Source organism: Hemitrygon akajei, chromosome 22 (genome assembly GCF_048418815.1).
Source record: "Hemitrygon akajei chromosome 22, sHemAka1.3, whole genome shotgun sequence".
In the NCBI taxonomy this organism is placed as follows: Eukaryota; Metazoa; Chordata; class Chondrichthyes; order Myliobatiformes; family Dasyatidae; genus Hemitrygon; species Hemitrygon akajei.
In genome coordinates, this window is record NC_133145.1 from 45,963,718 (window position 1) to 45,987,396 (window position 23,679).

The following is a 23,679-nucleotide window of genomic DNA, read 5'->3' on the forward strand; positions in this document are numbered from 1 at the left end:
TAATAGATTTTTATTATTCAGCCGATTTCAAAACATCTTTCAGCAGCTAATCTGAACATTCAAATAATTCTGTTCCATCAACAACTCTGGGATGTCTGACGGACCTCTGAAGTTTCTTTACGCCGTTAAAAATTCTGGAGCCATTAACGTGCAAACACGCGTGAGGAGTTCGCCTCACGAAACACCGTTCTTAAAACATAACCACCTGCACTCAGATTTAGGCATTCATACTAACGACACGCAGCGAACAATTTGATGATACTTTTAATATATTACCATATTGAATATTTCATATAAAAGCACAGATAAAGCGTCATTTTATTTTTACCTGTCTCAGACACACTAAAGGGTTTGGCCACTAATGGGGTACTTTCATAGTTAAGTCACTTCAGCAGCCGACATCGTCACAGCAAGTTCGTCCACACTACGTGATAATCACTAGATTTTATATTCTGATGATACAGGCTTGGCTGGAAATTCACAAGCAAAGGACTTGTCTAGCAGTGCCGAGTCCCACATAATGGCAGCTTTGACACTGGGCTAGATTTCTGAAGCTGTATTTATAAATAACTGCTTATGTCATTTGCATTGTATTCGGGTAATTAAATTAACATCCATCCCACTGTGTGCATGATTTTTAACACAACATCTCTCCCTCCTTTCATTTATGCTATACCATCCGCAATTAAATGCAAAAATCTATACATTACAGACACTATGCCTGAAGCACGTTGTGTCAACATTGGGAGAGTAATACATTTCATTCGTTTACCAAAATATTAAACATCCTTTTTCACTGAGTTGATAACCTAATGTTTGTCTATAATAAAATAGCAATGGAATAACTTCAGTGCATTAATCTCTTCTAATTATCCTGTTTCTGAACCTGGCTTCACCTAAAGTCAAGACTATACTTGATCATAACTCCCCAGGGACAAATGTAGTTGCCTGAAAGTCTCATTCCAGTACACTGGCACAAGTAGAGCAGTCAGGACACTCACAGGCACAGGTTCAATCCCAACCGTAGCAAATGTCCATGTGGGGTTTGTATGTTCTCCAAGTGAACACCTGGGTTTCCTCCCTCAGCCCAGAGTCATGCAGCTTGGTACGTTAATTGGCTACTGTGAATTGTCCCCAATGTGCAGCCCAGTAATAGAACCTGGGGTGAACTTGCTGGGAATGTGGAATTAACATCTGATTTGACTGATTGATAGCTGGAGTAGACCTGGAGGGCCAAGAGGCCCACTTCCGTGATGCAGCTCTCCAGTGCATTAACAGAACGAGATAGCGATACCAAATGTCGAAAACACACCCAAAACCTGCCCATTGCGACAAATTGGTATGATTCATTTAGACTAACTAGTGCTCTACTCAAAACCCTACTGCATAAGTAAGCTCACATCAAGATACTAGCACATTGAGGATTCAAAGGCATTTTTGCATCAAGATTTATCTACTCAATACATTCATAAATCATGGACAGCACAAAATTACAGCGCATTTATCAACAGCGCAACTCAACAACCAAGTAATGGCTCTAAAGGACAAATGGTGAATGGACTCAGTGCGAGACTAATCGTCATCTCATCCTTTATTCCTTTATGTGCATAATTAGCATCCACTTAAATGGATCTAAGCCATTCACCTCAATGGCTCTCTTTGAGTACAAATTCAATATTTGATCCACTCTTCAGATAAAAACATTTCTGGCAGAAACTTCAGTGTTCACACTTATTTGTGGCCTTTCTTCTGGGTTCTCTAGAAGCAGTTCTCTGTCTATCCTGTGAAAACCCTCCATTACCTTAACGAGCTTCAGGTCATTTCCCAGCCTTTCCTTTTGATATAACATCTGAAAAAAAACTCCGGCCTTCAGCACTTTTGCCTTTATTTTAATTGTCATAGCAGTTATTTTTAGACCATAAGACAAAGTAGCAGAATTAGGCCATTTGGCTCTTCGAATCTGCTCCACCATTCCATGATGGCTGAATTATTATCCCTCTCAACACTATTCTCCTGCCTTTTACCCGTAACCATTGCCAACCTATCAACCACCACTTTAAATATGCCAAAATGACTTAGCTTCCACAGCCGTCTGGACAATGATTGCCACAGATTCACCACTGCTTGGCTAAAGAAATTCCTCATCCCTGTTCTCCCTCAAACATTGTATCCTAAGCAGCTGAAGAAACTCCTCAATTTACTTATATCTGCGTGCAATGCTTAAAGACTTTCTTAAAAATATACTTTACTTCCCAACCTAGACTAAGAAGAGAAAACAATGACAGACAACTGAGAAGGCTTTATGAGCGCCAAGTGAACGATGGATTTTATTAGATGCATCATTGGTTTGTTATGTACCCCATCATAAGATGTAGGCGATCATGGGCTTTCCATTTCCATGATTTTTCTCCGCAATTTTTTTCCACAGAAGTGGTTTGCCATTGCCTTCTTCTGGGCAGTGTCTTTACAAGGTGGATGACCCCAGCCATTATCAATACTCTTCAGAGATTGTCTGCCTGGTGTCAGTGATCACATAGCCAGGACTTGTGATATGCACCAGCTGCTCCCAAGGCTTCATGTCACCTTGACTGGGGGGCTTAGCAGGTTCTACACCTTGTCCAAGGGTGACCTGCAGGCCAACAGAGGGTAGGAGCACCTTTCACCTCTTTTGGTCGATTCTGCCCTATCAGATGCATACGGGCTTCAACAGCAAAGATTAGTTTTAAAGTTCACAGATTCCGAGTTGCTTTAGAAGTCAATCCAAGAAGCAGGGTGGATCTCTGCCAAATCACTGAGTTGGCACTGTCAGCCTAATGCAGTTATTCAGTATTCCAGAAGGATGGATATATGTATTGGCATTTCAATCTGGAATATTAGAATCACATCGGAACTTGTCTCCATTCATCAAATTGGTATAATTACAGCAGATGTCAAGTTTGAAAGACAGGGACACTTAATCACACAATAAAATGAAAATAGTAACCATATCAGAAGTGATATTTTAAAAAGTTAATTTTCATTAAAAGGACATATTTTGCAAATATTTGCTGGAGCAAGCTTCCTTCAACAGCCATCCACATGCTGCTGCTAATTAGAAAAAAAAAATGTCTCTCTTGGGGCCAGGGTGCATTTCCAAAGGAACAGACGGCTTTTTGGCATTTCATTTAGATAGTCAATCTTCAGAACAGCTTAGATGTCAAGTACTGCTCTCAGGAAGATATCACAGCTAACCTCACCTTGTGGATTTGGCAATATGTTTAGTGGCTAGTGATCAGGGAGGGATGATAACCTAGATATGGTGAGGACCACTTTCAGCCAACTAATATTTCTTCATCTGAGATAGCTGACTGATACCAGGCACTGAGCCCAGGACATTTATGTTCCAGACTACTGCGATGAAAGTCTGTTAATTTTCATCTTTTACTGCTGTACATACAGATTTAGCTTATATGCCTCGTGCAAAAGGGATTTTTTTTCTAATTGAACCCATTAAGTTACAGACATTGTAGGATATAGGAGGAATGAGAAATCAATAAAATGTAATATAATTTAAAGATGCTGTCCTTAAAAGAGGAAAAAAGGTGATACAAAAACCTGATGTGAAGCTTGGGGAAGCATTTCAAATCTCAAATTGCCAGGCAGAAAGGAAAAGGAATGAGGTTAATCCACTGAACAGAAACAACGTGCAAGAGAACAGGAGCCAAACAAGACGCAAATCTACTCTCACAGTAGCCCATAAGACGCTCTGATGAAATGAGCTATAGGAAATAGTCTAAAGCTGAGCACACATTCACTATCCAGATCGGAAAAAAACTCATGGCTGGTTGGCGAAAAATTTGAAAAAAAAATCGCCATGTAGCATGTTAGTCCTCAACTGCTGCATGCAGGACCAGTTAAAACTGTAGAGGACATTGGAAGCATTTGATGCTGCCAAGAAGTGATAAGCATTTGACATCATTGGCAGAATTATCAGCCCCAATGCTTATTCCACCCCTTGTCTGCAAGTTCTGAGCTCTGCTGTAGGGCTCTATATTTGCCTCCACATGCTTTTTAGTGACTGGAAAGGATAACCAGAGTTTCTGAAGCACCAACAGGGGTATAGGTTGCTGATTTGCAAGACAGAACTGAAACTCCACCTGAAAGGTAAAATGATTATAGGGAATATGGGGGAGGGGGTAGTGAAAAAGTAGAACGAGTGGTCAGTGGAAGTGGTGGATGCAGTTTGGATTTTAACATTTGAGAGAAGTTTGTTAAGTACATGGACGGGAGAGGTATGGATGGTTATGGTCCAGGTGGAAGTCAATGGGACTAGGCAGAATTGTTTGGCGCAGACCAGTTGGGCCAAAGATCCTGTTTCTCGTAGTGACCCTATATTTATCCTGCCCTGGCCATGGGGTACTAAGGCTGGTGATGACATACCAGGTGCCCTTGGCATTGCCGGAAGATACTGAAATTTCCATGCTCCTGCTGAACAGCAAGCGCTGGATAGGGAGGATGTGTTCAACTTTACAAAACAACTGAATACAAGAAATAAAATTCTATTCTGAAGTTCAACTTTTCATTCTTTGTGGATCTTATTTACCCACAATTCCTCTTGTAGTCTTCCAATTAAGCTGAGGGATGATAGCAAGTCCATTGTGATTATTATCATATAATCTGTTTAGATTGCTGCTAGCAGTAAAAAAGTGTTCAATCTCATGTTTCAGCAGTGAGAGATACTTTACAAATATTTTATTTGTGGAGTTCCAATAATGCAAATTACATGATCTACAATGCTTAACAAAATTTAACAGCAACATTCTTATAAATGTTCAAGAACAAAAAAATGCTAATGCCCGAGTCGTTCTACTAATTCAGACAATGATCTGCATTTCACTTTATTGACTCCTGTCACAGAGATTAGTAAAGCTGTGATGTGCTAGTTATTTCATAATTAAATCAAGATGCTGGCTTAGAGGAAAACTTCACAAAATGTAGGCTTAAAAATAGACATTGTATACCCTATCATAATGTAATGCATCTGCTTCATATGGTGGAAAAGTTTATTGAGTTCAATCATCATGAACTTCTGTCCATCTGGTTCCTATATGAGCTCCACATCCCTGGACTTCAGGAAATTGTATTGGCTCCAAAAACATTCATTTGTAATCATTGTGTTTAAGCCCCATCCTAGAGAGTAATAATCTACCTGTACTTTTGAAAGAATACTAAGGCTAATTGTCATGGATGATATGTCTCAGAGAAGACCAAGGCAAAGTCACTTTACATTCTTAGTAACGACGAGGCACCAATCCAAACGGATTTGATAGTAATTCATCTTACTAACGTTTACAAAATCCTGCTGTGCACAAAATTCTCATTCATCTATGTACGTCAATACATTTGTTGTGTGAAGTATCTTGCAAAGTACCTTGGATGAGAAAAGCCCACTATTCTCATTGGCTCACATGCCTGTGGCTTTTGAGAGAGACAAAGAAACTTTGTGATGTGGAGGTTATTTAAATGTAGGATTAAAAAAAAGTTATACAAATAAGCAAAATCTTTAACACAACTGTTGCAAGGAAATAACAGGAAAAAAACACATTAGATTGTGACTAGTAAGTACCGTGTAATGTGCAGAAGAGGATGCTCATTAATCAGAAATACTTCAATGCGTTTTACAACAGATACTTTTCTGTCTAACTCAACGATTTATTCTAATGCAAGATTCAATAAGATTAGATCACTATACATATGCACATGTATTTTAAAGCATTCTATTACTCAGAAGAAATTCATTTTTGTTTTATCAGTAACTAAAACCACTGCAACAGCTGTTAGAATAGCATGGTGAAAATTGAGAGGATGATTCTTTCAAGAGCTGTAAAAACCTGTTTGTACTTTACACACCTCATCAGTTCACCCAGAATATCGTAAATCCCTTCACATCAAATTAACTAGTTACTATTTGAAGTGGCACTGCATCTGTTTTTGGGCTCATGATGCAGCCATTTTGAATTTGATCACAACAATGAAAGAATTTCATCCTTTCAGTAGTACCTAATGAAATTTCTATAGGAGAGTAATCAATGGAATGTGAAGGGGAACACTTCTAACAATGGCACCCATATTAATGTGTCAGCATTGTTCATGTATTTATTCTGAACAAGTAATAAACTCACAACCAACTGACTCAGTCCCGCAACTGAACAAGCTGAGACTAAAAGCACAGATGGCACTACAATGCCACATTACCCTCTTTTGTTTATGCTTTCAAGCACATTTCTGATTTCCAAAGAAAATGCCACGGTATGCTGTCAATCATCAGTTCCATCAAGTTTCAACTGGCCCGGTTAAGTTTTCTTACTTCCATTTAGTAGAATGGAATACCAGAAGATTGTCAGCAATATCTCAATAGCTATTTTGAACATTTTCTGCTTAACAATTCATAGCGATAAATATACCAAAACAGATTATTTAGTCATTATTGTTTGTGGGATTGCCAACTGGAGTCTGCACTTCCAATTTGCATCAAAGGCAGTAAACTGCTTTGGATGTCCTCAGATCATGAAATACACTGCCAAGTTCTTGTTCACCTATTGGTAAAATTTAAGGCGTAATAAACACACAGCAACATTATGTAGTATTTATGGTTTATTATTATTTCCATTCAACCACTGCAGAAGTCACAATTTTAGATGACAGCTTAAATACACCTGGAATAAAGTCAATGTTGCAAAATTGAGAATTTCGGTGTCCAACTTCACAGGTTTTTATCCTTCAGACTATATTAGGAGACAATCTGTTAAGCTTTATTGTGCATCTCAAAAATTTTAATTGTCCAACACTCTCCACTCCAACTCTGTTGAAGTTGCTCTGAAGCAGCCTGTTGCACTCTGAAGTGTTGTTTTTAGAGGACTAATGCCAGATAGCCACCTTGGGCCCTTGACTTCTTGTAGTGAAAGTACTTGCCTTCGGGTAATGGATTATCCTTCAGGAGATAAGGGCAAATTATAACATATTTAACTGGACATTCAAATCCAATCTATCCATACATACACTTTCAAGACCCATATTCCTGGCAAGAGTTTTCTTTGGATATGTTTGGATCAAGGACATCATGGAAATAAGTAGTTAAACCTCTACTGGGATCTGTGCAAGCACCTACACAATTACACAAGTCATGTTTAATTTATTAATCACAATGACAGAGATGGTGGCAATACCAATACAACTGTCAAGTCAAAGCAGTTTAAGTATTTTTCAGAGATGGGGCAAGGAAAATGCCACAAGAAACCATGGTGAAAATGAGAAACAAAGAACAATAGGACTGGAACAAAAACTATGGTAAAACTAGTTGGAAAGTGAATTAATTGTAGGTTCCAATGCAATAGTTAAGCTTGCAATCCTGCAAATGATGGTATTGCAAAACTGTCAAGTTTTGTATGATTTACCACAATTGTTATTGAGATGTGTTATCTATTCCTTATGATGCAGATCAGTTTGAGTCCATTAATATGGATCGATTTCCCCCACTGCATCAAGGCTCCACTCAATTAAAATTATTCAAATTCTTCAAATGGATAATTCATAAAATACCACTGAATGGAAATACACAATACAAACATGGACAAGTAACATGGCCTCTGAAACTTTCCCTAGATATTTATATGCAAGTAAATCCGTTCTTATGAAAGAGCAAGATGTACAATGTATTTCTGGACTAATACGATATTTAAGGTGTAATGCAAATTTTGTAAATGTATGAATGTACAATGGAATCTTACTTTTCAATTGTGCTTAATCCAAAATCCTATCAACTGTGCCACAACTTGTGAAATTTTTTTTAAAATGCATAAATTATCAGCAAACAGTTGCTTTAGAAGAGGAGATGATGTTATGACAGAGTTTTGGTTGAAATTATAACTCAATGAAAGGTACCTTTACCCAAGTATCTTTCAGGTGAGAGTCTCCATTTCTGAGCAGGAACCACACATCATCATGGCGACACTACTGTATGTATGTGATAAATCTGGTTGCACTGATGTGTTACTACCTATGTTCTACTTCCCTTTTCTATGGAAGGCATTCCTCACTTAAAGGAATGAGAATTTACTTATAACATTGGTAAATATATCCTCTCATCTAAATGGAAACTGAAATGCTGAAACTTACATTTTACCCCAAGACATCTGAATATGGCAAACATACAAATTGAGGTTAAAAAAAACCTACTGCCAACTGTTTGGTTTTTTAACTTTCTTGCTTTTAGTAGTTTCCTACTGCAGTTTTTTTTTATTCCTATAAGCAAATGTAAGTCCACTTGTTTGAAATTACCGATATCAGGATATATAAACCACTGGCCCAAATATCACTACATCCAGATGTTACAAATTAAGAAACTTTAATCAAATACTCATCTTAATTTTTAAAATTGCTTTTTGTTGCCAATATACACCAAATATTACATCCCTTGTCACTGTTCTAAATCAAAAGAATGAGATGTACAAATGAAATTCTAATCAACACTAGAGTGGAACTTGAGGTAGCCAATATAAATCTTGATGTTAATGTATTTTAAGCTACATCACACCATGCCTGGCAGAAACATACTAACTTCTTAATATTTCTAGGCAAACATTTTACTTGTCCAGAAATCAGTAGTCCTATTCATCATCTCACCAAATTTCCCAACTATCTGGAAGATCTATAAAGCCTTAACTTTGAAATCAAACAAACTTGCAGATTATACTGTATGAACAATGAAACTAACAGAACAAACAGCAAACTTTGGGATTTGTATATTTGTGCTTCTATCCATTTTGATCACATTTCACTTCCAGTTAGCCTTTATGCAAGAGGCAAATAAATCTGAAAATATCATATTATGAATATTAGTTAGGCACCTTGATCAAGAAGTGGCAAGAAATGATCCAACAAGTGTCAGGTAAAATATTCTGTTACCCAAAATACAATCCTACACAAAGGTGGCACCTGACAACACAATACAAGGTTACTCTAACCTTCTGGCACAAAGCCCCCATTCTTTTTCTCTCATCTGTGAGAGGTACACACCCATGCATTGTCAGTGGGAGGTAGGGCATCAGTTTCGTTCCTCAGGAGATACCTGTTGTACATATCAAAAGGTTGGCTGTAATCTCCTCTCAAAATCCACTGAGCGTGGTTAAAGGCTGGGTGTTAGGCACCGACATGAATTCATAGCATCACGCTTGAACAGGAAGGCATCTCATTCACCACATTTCTAGGTCAGGTTATCATTAAAGCAGCTGTGAGATCAATTGTTAAAATAGCTTCACCTTTTTAAAATCCTTAATTCTGTTTAAAATCACAGTTTAAAGAATAAATAAACTTAAGTGTTGCTTCATTGAGCAGTTTGAAAAGAACCGCAGTCTCCTCTGACAACCAATTTATCATCAAGTTGGAAACAAAAGAGACCAAGGATGCTGGAATCTGGAGTAACAAAATCCGCTAGAGGAACTCAGCAGGTCAAGCAGCAGACATGGGAGGAAAGAAATTGTCCATTTTTTCACATCAGAACCCTGCATCAGCTCAGATGCTGCCCAAACTGCCGAGTTCCTCCAGATGGTTGTCAAGTCATTATAAAGCCGGCCTTGGTGAATGAAAATGAAAGTACAAGTCATACAAATGATTTTCACGCCTGATACTTCTCTGTACCATTTCTAATCGAAATACCAGTTGTTACAAATAATATTTGAAGATTTTGTTTAAACCTTTAATTAAATCCCAAAAATTCCTTGGGATAGTTCACCAACACAGAATAATACTGGTAGTGCAATAGGCAACATGACATTAGATTAAAGCTAATGTTTTGTATATTATATACTAGCCATATATAAATGACTACGCCCTACATTCTATAACCCACTGAAGTTTTTTTTGAGTGGGAAAAGGAATAGCTAAAATACTAATAATGTATTTCAAATTCTTATAAAGTTCCATGTCAATTCTAAGCACTGATTACCTGTGCTAAAATGTTAATATTCAATTATAAGACAGTTTTAAGACTGTCCATGAGGAGGTGCTGTTTTTAAGGCTATACAAATTGTCATGGATTAACTAAATAAGCATCAATTTCAAGTTTTAAAATCTGGATTCTTGCAAACAATTAATGCAGTAGTAGATATCATGGCTCTGCATCTTCAATCTGCTGCAACCATCGATACTCAATATTGTAAAAGGCTAAATCAGTTTTGTTTCTTTTTGGAATAGTTATGTTTGCAGTGATAGTCACTACAGTGGAAATCTTTGCTGAATCTAATTTTCACTAGCCAAAACCTGCCAAGCTGGATTTGAGGCTTCAGCTCCAAATATTATGTAATGAACACAACAAGTGTTTTTAATTTACCCATTTAAATTTTTTTATATATACAAATAATTAATATTTTCAATTAAATCATGGAAGAAAATAAGTGAAAGTTGTATTTAGTCATTGCTTCCTTTTAATATCTTTTAATAAAGTCCAGGCAGATCTCAAGAGTACAATTTTCACTTGTAGAATTTCCTTGCTGGATCCAAAGAGTCCTGGTTGTTACCATATTGGAAAAGGGTCAAAAGGTAGGGCTAGATTAGGCTTTCATTTGCTGCTGGTTAGGTTCTGGGTAGGTTGCACATTTCACATTGGTCAGTGCCTGGTTGGTTCATGAAGGTGCAGTGTCTACAGGACCACATTGCTGTGGGAGTAGACTGCTGGGATCCTCCCATTGCATTGAATTCTGAAGTACTGGGTGCTTGAATACCTACTGTACCTGCAAACAGAGTAGCGATTAGCAACTGGGTGACAAAGCATTAACAAATACACATGCACATCTAAGCACGTGAGCTGTTGCACTAAACATTAAATCAATTTAAGTGAAGATTTACTCTAAGACAAGAGGCACAAAATGTACGCAAGAGTTTCAGGGTTATGGTACTGATAGGTGGCACAGCAGTTAACACTGCTGCCACACACCTCTAAAGGTTCAATCCTGCCCTGGGTGTTGTTTGTGTGCCTCCAACCCAAACTTCATACATGGATTGAGAGAGGTTGTTCCAGTTTGGCTCGATCTGATCCTACACACATCTCCATAAATGCAAGGTCTCCGGTGGTAACTGAACAAATTCCTGGTTCCTAAATCTAGAGTTCCAACTTTGATCAGACTTTTAAATAGACATCGAAGATCAAAGCCAGAACACAAATGTTCTTATCTACACACTCTCTAAACTCATTTGTGAAAGAACTTTTAAATGAAAAAGTTAAAATGGATTCATTTAGTTGTGGTCACAGTGTTTCACTTTCTACTTAATGATCTTTTACTTTTAACCTATTGGCCAACATCCACTATGTCACTGAGAAAGCATACACCAAATTCATATTCAAAAATCAAAGGGTTCCCAACCTCAGGTCCACAGACCTCTTAATTAATGGTATTGGTCCATGGAATAAAAAAGGTTGGAAACTCCTGCCCTAGATTATGATTTCAGATATAATGATTGAACGGGTTGTAACCTCTTAGTATATGCATTAATGGGCTCATGTGCAAAACAGTGGTACAATTATTCAACAACTCGCATTTCTACAACATTTAAACTACCATCACCACCCATCACCCTCATTTATCTTACTGCAGAGCTGTTCAATAGTAGCCCACTGTTCTGATCTCTTCCAGGTCTGGGCAAGCTCCTCATTCCGTGTTTTCACTGCTTCCAGCAGCAAGTTGATACTATCCTGTTAAGATACAAAACAGAGACCATTTAGGTCTAAAAATATTTGACGCATACTTTAATCAAAGCTGTCGGACACAAGTGAAAGAGGACATAAAAATAGGCTATTTCTAATATCATCATCTGAATGCAGTCACTTGTGTGGGTGGGGTTAGTTAAAATCATAAACTTAAAAGGTGCAGAAGGAAGATGAATCATATATACGGAAAGTCAGTCATCATTGTGTTTGACATTCTGTCCAAATTGATACACCTATAAATTACCCAGGAGGCTCTGGAGTACAACCTTTGTCTCTAAGTAATTGTACTTTAGACCTCCAGCAATGGAAACAAACTATATATTATTCTTACATAGTCAGTTTTCTTCTTGCAGGAAGTATAAGAACACATTTGTGAACAAGACCCACCTAGAACTGAACTTCGTCAGAGCAATTAATTAAATCAGAAAAGTTACTGTCCCCATCTTGTGAAGGGCAAATGAAAAAATTACAATGAGCCCAACAATGGCAGATGCTGAAATCATTGGATACAGTTTACCTACACTTGAAAATTTGCATTTCTTCTTTAAAGACAGATTAAGTACCAAAGCAGAAGGTTGTAGATCTAAATTTATATAATCACTGCTGACTTTATTACATACCCTTCACTTATTAATGTGACAAGGTTAGGACAGCATAACAAACAGAGAACAGTGTTACTGCAGCCACAACACCGGCATATCCCTAATAAAGTGAAGCAGTGCCCTGATGGGTTGTTCAAGTACAAATCAGATCTCACCAATTACTGCTCCAGACATGGCACATGCTATCAATCGAACTGCAAAACAGTGTCTGTTCACAAGTAAGCTACATCATTCAGCTTCAGACATCACAGCTGTGCTCCAAAAAGGGAATCCAGAGTGAGACAAGAACAGATGCATCTAATACTGCAGCAGCATTTGACCAAGATCAATACTGAACAGCCGGGGAAAATAAGACGCTTTGATGGCTGGTATCATGTACAAAGGAAAAGGCTGTCTCCATTGGAAGCAGCTGCAGGAGTTCCAAAGGACAGGGTTCCAGCTCAACCAATTTTAAGCTACTTCATAGTGAGGATACTCAATAATAATCCTGCAGTTCAGCTTAATTCTCATCTCCTGAACATTAACAAAACCCTGTACCACATTCAGGCCTGGACTATTAAGTACAGTTTTTATATAATGCGCAGCTCCAACAAGAGGAGTACCACCAAGATTCCCTTGACCTGGTAACACGATAGGATTTCCCATTATTAATATTCTGAGGGTTGACATTAATCAGAAACCTAACATTGATGTATAAATACAAGTACAGGTTACAGTCTAAACCAGAGGCTCCCAACCTGGACCCCTTGCATAATGGTATTGGTCTTTAGTTGGGAACCCCTGGTCTAGACTTTGACTCTCTTCTGAAACACATCACTTGCCTGCACAGGAGCAGTGCCAATCAAGAAACTCGACATTACCTAGGAGAAAGCAGCTTGTATAACTGGCAGAACACACTTCAGTTCTACATACTACATCTGCCGACTACACCGTCAACAAGACACACTGCAACAATTCATGAAGGGCTTGTAGCAGGACCGTTAAATCCACAATAACTGCCAACTGGAAAGCAAAGAAAATGAGTGTAAAGGATAGACTTCCAGTGCAAAGATTACCCCCAGGTCACACTGATCATGATTTGGAAGTGGGGTCATTCTTCATTGCCAATGGATCAAAATCTTGGAACTTACATCCAACAGCTCACTGCATGAGCTTTGATAGTTCCAGACAGAGACTGACCCTTTAGAGCAAGGGCAAGTGGGGAATGTGCAATAATTGTTAACCTTCTCAATACTCATCCTATTGCACAAATGCTTTAAAGACTTTAAATTATGCTCTGCACCGCTTAGCTTTTGGTATCCATATCTTTCTCAGCATGCCCCAATAAATTCAGCTGCAAAGGATTTCACGAACATTTTGGTTCAACTGGAGTTTTATGGAATGACAACAATGGGTCATTCCTTGCTCTGGACAGAGTTAATCCATTAGTTCTAAAGGAGCCATATCCAAATCTACAACAATTAATAGTTCAGGGAAATCCTCACCTCAAATATGACTTTTTGTCTTTGAACAATATTCCCGTGCATCCTCCAACAAAACAAAATACCCCATTTCCTTAAGAAAACACATTCTGACTGAAGCCTTTGATTATATCAGCAGGTAAATCAAGATTTACTTTTTACTTAAATAATGCATGTTATTGCATTATTTTATCTGAGTTACAAAATATCTGGAAGTAATACATTTTGAGTGTTTAACACAAATGATTACAAAATATACTTAATCATACTATATTCTTCCACTCACTGACCATCTCTCAAACAGAAATCATTTCATCTTCAACAAACCATTCAATGTCTGGCCTACAAACTTACACTTGAACATACTTTTAAAATCTTTAAAGGAGACTATTCAGAAGTTATCCTACTGTTGAACAGTATGAATAAAAAATAAATACAGGAACACATACTTTGGCATAAATTTTCAGTCTTGCATCAGAATTAGAATGATGTTTAACATCACTGGCATGTTGCAAAGCAATGCATTTCACAACAGCAGTAGATAATAATAATAAAAACTGCAAATTACAATGAGAAATATAAATAAATATCAAATTAAATTAGATCAAAAAGAAAAAAGCAAGGTAGTGTACATGGGTACATTGTCCATTCAGAAATCTGATGGCAGTGGTGGGGGGTGGACGGCAAGTAGAGAGAAGATGTTCCTAAAATGTTGAATGTGTGTCTTCAGCCTCCTATACCTCCTCCTCGATGGCAGCAATGAGAAGAGTGCATGCCCTGGGTGATGATGAACGCTGCCTTTGTGAGGCATCACCTTTTGAAGATATCTTTGACGCTGAGGCGGCTAGTACCCATGATGGGGCTGGCTCAGGTTACAACTTACTGCAGCTTTGTCCAATTCTGGGCAATGGCTCCACCATACCAGAATGTAATGCAACCAGTCAGAATGCCCTCCACAGCGCATTGTAGAAATTTGCAAGTCTTTGGTAACACACCAAGTCTCCTAAACCCCTAATGAAATATAGTAGCTATCGTGCCTTCTTTGTAACTGCATTAATATGCTGGGTCCAGGACAAACCTTCAAAGATGCTGACACCCAGGAACTCGAAACTGCTCTCTCTTTCTACTGCTGATCCTTTGATGAGGACTGGCGTGTTCCTGGACTTCTCCTTACTGAAGTACACAATCAATTTCTTACTGACATTGAGGCAAAGTTGTTGTGACACAACTCAACCAGCTGATCTATCTCACTCCTGTATGGCTCCTTGTCACAATCTGAAATCCTTCCAACAATAGTTGTGTCATTAGTAAATTTATAAATGGCATTTGACCTGTGCTCAGCCACAGTTGTAGATGCAGACAGAGTAGAGCAGTGAGCTAAGCACACATCTTTGAGGTGCACTAGTGTTGATTGTCAGCAAGGAGATATTAATTTCGATCTACACTGACTGTGGTCTTGCACTGAGGAAGTTAAGGATCCAGCTGCAGAGGGAGGTAGCTGAAGCTTGTTTAGTCTTGAGGGTACATCATCAGGTCCTGATGCCTCAATGACTTAACATGATTTTTGCTTTACCTTAGTAATCAAGATTAAGACTTGCACCATTTCACTAGATTTGAATGGTGAATGCCAATCAAAAAGTAGTAAATCTGCTATATTCCAAATCATTGGCATCTATCCAAAACCAAATACATTAGATAACATCAAAACACAAGACTTGAATAAGATGCAGTTCAAATGATTATGAATAAAAAATTTTGATTTTATAATCATTTGTATTGTGACACTCATTAGTATACAACTACACCCCTTAATACACCTGTACAGACAATACAACATTAAATTTGAATAAAGTACAGATAAAATGTTAATTTTAACTTTTTTAGTTAAAGGGAAAACAATGGCTATTCACCACCCAAATGCACAATATAGATTTCACTGCCATAGAGCCTCTGCAGTCCCAAACCCAACTGGTACAACGCTTACTTTGCTGGCCAAAGTATCCTACAGACAAGCAGAGAAGTTGTGAGCGGTAGCAGAGTCTTCAAGAATATAACAGGGTAATGCAGGCATAGCAAAACAAACCCTGACATTAAGCATCTATGGGAGTCTTCAACAGATGGCAAAGCCGGATCACCAGCTCTGTCAAAGTTTTTCCAAATGTTCCCGGATATCTGAAATTCGAAGCATTCAAAAATCTATTTAGGATCAGAGAGCAGAGCCCCTAGCTTGACTGTCAGGGTTCTCAGCAAGGTCCTACTTCATTATTAGAGTCAGTGCACAATCCCACCAGTTGAATGCTACTGGGAAAATACTGGACATCTGCCAGCAGGTTTGGGAACATCCACACAGACAGGGAGCTGTGCTTACACTGAAGAAGAGCAGCATTTCCTGCAAATTTGCAGACTACCAGAACATTCAGCAAAGAAGCAATTCGAAATTTGGATAAGCCTGAGCTGTTGTTCGAGACACACAGAGACAGACACACATAAACACACACTTGCTGTTTTAAACTGAAATGCATGTTCTGGATATGATCTGGAGGACACCACTCTGGGAACAAGCCAAGATAGAATGCTGCTTCAGACTCTGTATCAGCTCTCAGACTGGTTCACATTATGAATAAGTTTTTAAATGGTCAAGTTAATCATTTATATTAAAGATCATTTTCTGCTTCAGTGGCATTTAACCCTTTAAGACAAATCCAAAATGTAAAATTACTTTTATTTGTAACATGAATAGAACAGACTGTCCATGGCAAACTGTCTGCGGTAACCAGTGGTCATGCAATTAAGTGGCCAGACAACTGTCCCAAGGAATCCCTGAGGTGATTTTTTAAGGGCATTCACAACCATCTTTCTTAGTGCAAAATATGACTCCTTCCAGTGGAGTATTTTCTATGATGGCTATTGATACCAGGTATACATATGTTTAAATGTGGTTTGATGTCATTAGTAAATCCACCCTATATTGCTAACAATACTGTTGTACATTTAGGGTATTTATTTTTATAATCTACTGGAGTTTTTAAAAAAGCATGGATGCTACTACAAAATAACAAAGATATTTTATCCAAGTGTACCCAACACACCAGAATAAGCCCAAATAACTTCATGCTCTAACCCAATCCTGTATATTATCATATTTGGATACATATTCACTCATTTTTGTTCTCATGAAATATTTGACTGAAAATCAAACAACCGTCAATACAGAAAATCTGAAAAAACAGAAAAGACTAGAAACACAGAATAGTTCTGACAGAAGGTCTTTACACCAAAGCAATAACTAGGATTTTCTTTATATTATATAATATATATATATACACATACACACACACACACACACACTGCCTGACCCACTAATGTTTCCAGCATTTTCTGTTTATATTGCAAATATTTTTTAAAATTTTATTTCTGTGTGGTCAATGCCATTTAACAAAAGGGAGCATAAACAAATATCTGGAATGTCAAATGGAGTGGTTTTTTTTTAAACGATACAATTTTGATGGTGTTCCTTACATAGGCACTTTGGAAAGGCATACGCACCCTGAGTGACATAACATCATTGGTAACCAGGAACAGAAGCAGGTGGAAATCTGAGATGACATCAAGAAAAACAGCGGATTGATTCTGTGCTAAGTAGGAGGCCAGAGTGTGAAAATCCTACAGAAAACAAAAGAATATTTATTACAATTCTATAAAAAGGATCAGAGAAATACATTTCTTATTGAAACTCATGAACACTTACCTGCGTTTCTCCTACAACATCTCTGTTCACAACGGGGAAAGGTTGTGGAGATGAAGCAAAGGTGTAAACAGGATCCTTTGGAAAAGTTGTGGGAATCTGTGTTCAAAAGAAAATTACACAATCAGTTAAAAGGTTTATGAATGTAAAAGCAAAAATTTCTAGAAAACAGACAACATATTCAAACCATCTGCTAAGAGAAAAGGCATTAATATTTAAATGCAAGACTATTTGTTGGAATATTTCTTTGTTAAAATCTACAGATATTCACCCTATCTCTTTCTCCTATTGAACTGGATGGATTAGTTATACATTTTAAAATTTCTGAGAGCAGCATTCAGTTACATTTTCCTTGGAGTTAATCCATTTCCATTTTTTAATCTTCTGTGAAGTAGGCCTTTAAAAAGTTTGAGATAAACCAAACTTTCTACAACACACAAATATAATGTTTTTGATGTCGTATTTCACAGAACAAGTCAAAGAAAACTATTAAAAGTAATGTAACATCTGACCAAAGATTAACTTTAAAGAATCATTCAAAAAGGATATTATGTTGATGGATAGCAAACACGAGGAAATCTGCAGATGCTGGAAATTCAAACAACAACACACACAAAATGCTGGTGGAACACAGCAGGCCAGGCAGCATCCATAGGGAGAAGCGCTGTCGACGTTTCGGGCCGAGACCCTTCATCAGGACTAACCGAAAGGAAAGATAGTCCTGACGAAGGGTCTCGGCCCAAAACGTCGACAGCGCTTCTCCCTATGGATGCTGCCTGGCCTGCTGTGTTCCACCAGCATTTTGTGTGTGTTATGTTGATGGAAGTAGTTTACGGAGTAATTCTACAGAGTGTGGAACTGTTCACTGAAACCATGGCAGCTAACAAAAAGGATCCAAGGGGGACTAATATCCTGGCAGGGAGGTTTGCTAAGGCTATTGGGGAGAATTTAAACTAGAATTGCTGGGGGTGGGAACCGAACTGAAGAGACGGAAGAAGGGGCAGTTGGCTCACAAATACAGAAAGCTTGGAGACAGTGCGAGAGGGAGGATAAGCAGGTGATAGAGAAAGGATGCGCTCAGACAGATGGTTTGAGATGTGTCTATTTTAAGGCAAGAAGCATCATGAACAAAGCGGATGAGCTTAGAGCGTGGATCAGCACTTGGAGCTATGATGTTGTGGCCATTACAGAGATCTGGATGGCTCAGGGGCAGGAATGGCTACTTAGAGTGCCAGACTTTAGATGTTTCAGAAAGGAAGGGGAGGGAGACAAAAGAGGTGGGGCCGTGGCACTGCTGATCAGAGATAGTGTCACGGCTGCAGAAAAGGTGGACGTCATGGAGGGATTGTCTACTGAGTCTCTGTGGGTGGAAGTTAAAAATAGGAAGAGATCAATAACTCTACTGGGTGTTTTTTTTTAGACCACCCAATAGTAACAGGGACATCAAGGGGCAGGTAGGGAGACAGATTCTGGAAAGGTGGGAGATTTTAATTTTCCAAATATTGATTGGCATTTCCCTACAGCAAGGGGTTTAGATGGGGTGAAGTTTGTAAGATGTGTTCAGGAAGATTTTTTGACACAATAAGTAGATAAGTCTACAAGAGGAGAGGCTGTACTTGATCTGGTATTGGGAAATGAACCTGCTCAGGTGTCAGATCTCTCAGTGGGAGAGCATTTTGAAGATAAGTGATCACAATTCTATCTCCTTTACCATAGCACTGGAGAGGGAAAGGAACAGACAAGTTAGGAAAGCGTTTAATTGGAGTAAGGAGAAATATGAAGCTAGCAGGAAGGAGCTTAAGAATGAAATTTGGAGAGCCAGAAGGGGCCATAAAAAGGCCTTGGAGACCAGAATTAAGGAGAACCCCTTAATGAGTGTATCAGTGTGTGCCTCAGGGATCTGTTCTGGGACCCCTTCTCCTCATGACTTTTATTAATGACCTGGATAAGGAAGGAGAGATGGGTTAGTAAATTTGCTGATGAGACAATGGTTGGAGGTGTTGTGGATAGTGTGGAGAGCTGTTAGAGGTTACAGCAGGACATCGATAGGATGCAAAACTGGGCTAAGAAGTGGTAGATGGAGTTCAACCCAGATAAGTGTGAGGTGGCTCATTTTGGTAGGTCAAATCTGATGGCAGAATATAGTATTAATGGTAAGACTCTTGGCAGTGCGGAGGATCAGAGGGATCTTGGGGTCTGAGTCCATAGGACACTCAAAGCTGCTACGCAGGATGACTGTGGTTAAGAAGGCATACGGTGCATTGGCCTTTAACAACCGTGGGACTGAATTTAAGAGCCGAGAGGTAATGTTACAGCTATATAGGACCTTGGTCAGACCCCACTTGGAGTACTGTGCTCAGTTCTGGTTACCTCACTACAGGAAGGATGTGAAAACTATAGAAAGGGTGCAAAGAAGATTTACAAGGATGTTGCCTGGATTGAGAAGCATGTCTTATGAGAATAGGTTGAGTGAACTTGGCATTTTTTCCTTGGAGCGACAGAGGAAGAGAGGTGACCTGATAGAGGCGTATAAGATGATGAGAGGCATTGATCGTGTGGATAGTCAGAGGCTTTTTCCCAGGGCTGAAATGGCTAACACGAGGGGGCACAGTTTTAAGGTGCTTGGAAGTAGGTACAGAGGAGATGTCAGAGAGATGTCAGGGGTAAGTTTTGTTTTTTTTTTAAAAACGCAGAGAGTGGTAAGTGCGTGGAATGGGCTGCCAGCAACAGTGGTGGAGGCAGATACAATAGGGTCTTTTAAGAGACTCCTGGACAGGTACATGGAGCTCAGAAAAATAGAGGGCTATGGGTAACCCTAGATAATTTCTAAGGGAAGGACATGTTCAGCACAGCTTTGTGGGCCGAAGGGCCTGTATTGTGCTTTCTATAATAAATATAATTTAACTGATATAATTAAAGAGAATCAAACAAAAGTTTTAAAATTGAATGTACAATGAGGGTTCCAAAGTTTTATAACATAACGCAGAAAACAGAACTGTAACAAGCATCTACTGGGAAATCTACTAATGGTTCAGATCAGCACTTTCAACACCTGCACAATACTCAACTTCACTATCTAAACAATTCAATGTACTGGCAGACTCTGGGCTGTTTCAAGTTTCATTCAGACCTTTTCTGAAGTTTCTTGCAATAGCTACTGTGTTAATAATACTGCTGACATGCCATAATCCTTCACATCTTTACTTCATCGAGAGAAATCTCATTGACAGATAGTAATTCATATTTATGACAATAGGTTTTATTAATGAGCCACACAGGGAACAGAAACATTTAAACAGAGTAACGGCAAAGTTACTGCTTTTTAAGACAGCAACCAAATATACAGGAAATAATTTTATGAATAGCGATTACCCAAATTGCATCACACTGTTTAAGATTTGCTTAACAACACATTATTAGCTTTAACTACCAATAAAATGTTTTAGAATACATACTAAAATTAAAAACAAACTTTTTTACATTAGATAATGCCTTCATAACCTGAATAATACAATGAAAACCAAAAACACCCAATCACCTCCCTTTGATATTCAATTATACTGTTATCACTACTTTCACCACTCATCAGCAATTCAATAGGACTAGCCATTTTTTTCCTCCCCTTTTCTTGACCAAAAGCATTAATTCACTTTTGGTACACAAATGTACGGTACAAATGACAGCTGCTCAGCAACCCTATCTTCACCTTTTATTGTGAACCTTAAATGTTAAGAAATGATCATCACATCTTGCATTCACACAGCAAAAGGAACCAGGTGTGGATAACTTGAGCAAATTCATTTCCTTCTCCACTGTAGTAATCCCTTCAACAAGGTGCAAGTGAACTGTCCACCTTGAGGACAGTAACTAACTGAGCACCATGTGAAACTGACAGCAGAACCTTCCTAGTCTTTATAACTCAGCTAATCATGAGCTTAACCAGTCTTGTTGTTGTTATGTTCACTCTGAAACTTATCATGCCCGTTATATTTAAAAACACACAGTTTTCAAAGTCTGCCAGAAGAGTTACCTAAGAAAAACACCTATTTAGATTAATATTACCTTAGTGCATTTTGCATATTTCAAGTACATAACAGAATTTCAGTCAAGTTCATCCACATATTTTGTTTAAATCCATTTTGTGTCACAGTTACTGAAATAAATTAGAGGAGGAGGAGAGGGATGATCTTCAACATCTACACATCTCTGCCAATTTAACCTCAGTTATGAATACAGAAGTATAAATGTATTTAAATCTGTTTCTGGAACATGATTCATATATTGAGACACAGCAGCTTTTAACCACTTTGTGCAATTGCAGTACTGTAGAACTCTAGAAGTAAACTGAGCATTAGTCAATGAAAGCCATCTCTATATTTTGTGCAAACCCCAGGCAAGATGAACTACAGAACAAGCAAATTCAGGGTTAGAAATGTACCTTAGCTCGCACTTACATCTATGATCAGGTACTCAACTGGCAGTGGCCGTGCCAACTGTGTAATTTCGTTACCAAACTTGTCTATATCCTACGAGAGAAAAAAAATATTCACCATGCCAGCTCATTTATTGGAACATTTAACAAATTCACAATTTATGTATACATTTATATACAGGTGGCCCCCCGTTTTTCGAACGTTCGCTTTACGACAGTTCGCTGTTACGAAAGACCTAAATTAGTACCTGTTTTCGCTAACCAAAAAGGATTTTCACTTTTACGAAAAAAAGACGCCTGCTTTATACGTGTTTACCACAAGAGACTACCATGACTGTGAAACCTTGTGCAGGCAGTTGTGTGGGCACGCATGTACACGCCAATTTTGTTTTCTCCAAATCAATTTTGGCTCGCTGTCTTCCTGATTTTGATAAGTGAAATTACACCATATATGCAATATTTCTACTTTATACACGCTGCATATTGATCATATCATTCTTGCTTTTAATATATGTTAGTGTTATTTTAAGTTTTATGTGTTATTTGGTATGATTTGGTAGGTTATTTTTTGGGACTGGGAACGCTCAAAAATTTTTCCCATATAAATTAATGGTAATTGCTTCTTCGCTTTACGACATTTCGGCTTACAAATGGTTTCATAGGAACGCTCTACGTTCGGATAGCGGGGGAATCACGTATATTAATATATTAAGCTGATAAACATAGCAACAGACAAGTAGCAAAAGAGGTAACTGGCAAAAAGAGGCACATTGGAGATGAAATTTAATGCAAAGTTTGCATTGGGACATTTGGAAGGAAGAATAAAAAATAATAGCTTTAAAGGTTGGGGAGGTCAGAAAAGTAGTTACACATTTACAAACCAATGACAGGGATTTGATAAATTAAATAAAAGCTTTAATTCAAGAAAACAAATGCAATATTTGGCTTTAGAAATAGAAGCAAAGAGTATAAATAGTTGATCTGGCAAAACATAAATCACTAATTAGGCCACAGATTGAGTCTTGCATACAATTCATTGTACAAGTTGGTCATGTAGTGAAGTCATTAGGGACTTTACAGGAATTTAAATTACAACCACCCAAGGAGATAGTAGGACAGAATTAACTGCTTCATCAAGAAGAAATGAGCACCTTAAACCTTAAAACAAAAGCAAAAAGTATATAATTACTTAGGAAAGAAATTCTGCATGTTACAGACTTAGCAGCTGAAAGCATGGACACCAATGGTAAAGATTAAATTTGGAGAAGCTCAAGTGGCCAGAAATGGAAGAACGCACAGTAGACCAAAATACATCACTTGCACTCTTCAGATAATGATGCCAGAATTAAAAGGAAAACCTTTGCAGATACATAGAAATGGAATCAGCTGAATGTGCATACCATATCATAGCAGGCTGTTAGGTCTTGTAGATAGTGAGAGATTTACCATGATTATATAGAGAAAAGTAACTCCCATTAAGCTGAGATCATAGAGAAACTGGCAATGGCCAAAACGATAACAGGGGAATTTAGCAAAGCTATGACTGGCTTTAATACAAAACCAAAACAATTTCTATTTCTGGGCAAACGAATTAGAGTACCTATCAAAGGAAATAGCAATCATGTTCCAAATATAGAGTAGCAATAACCAATGGGGTTCAGCATGTAATAGTAATTTTTAAAAGAGGAAATAGATAACGT

At 38.1% G+C, this 23,679-nt stretch overlaps 1 protein-coding gene across 1 annotated transcript in view; it reads right to left on the minus strand.

The window, feature by feature from the left end:
* Window positions 1-10,437: 10,437 nt before the first annotated feature.
* nploc4 (NPL4 homolog, ubiquitin recognition factor) overlaps window positions 10,438-23,679 on the minus strand; it is a 48,271-nt gene continuing 35,029 nt past the window's right edge. The window contains exons 13-17 of the mRNA XM_073026138.1: window positions 22,002-22,073; window positions 17,551-17,646; window positions 17,349-17,465; window positions 11,623-11,725; window positions 10,438-10,766 (exon numbers count right to left, since the gene is read on the minus strand). Coding sequence (XP_072882239.1) covers window positions 10,609-10,766; window positions 11,623-11,725; window positions 17,349-17,465; window positions 17,551-17,646; window positions 22,002-22,073 — 546 coding nt within the window. The 3' untranslated portion in view covers window positions 10,438-10,608. The remainder of the gene's footprint in view (window positions 10,767-11,622; window positions 11,726-17,348; window positions 17,466-17,550; window positions 17,647-22,001; window positions 22,074-23,679) is intronic.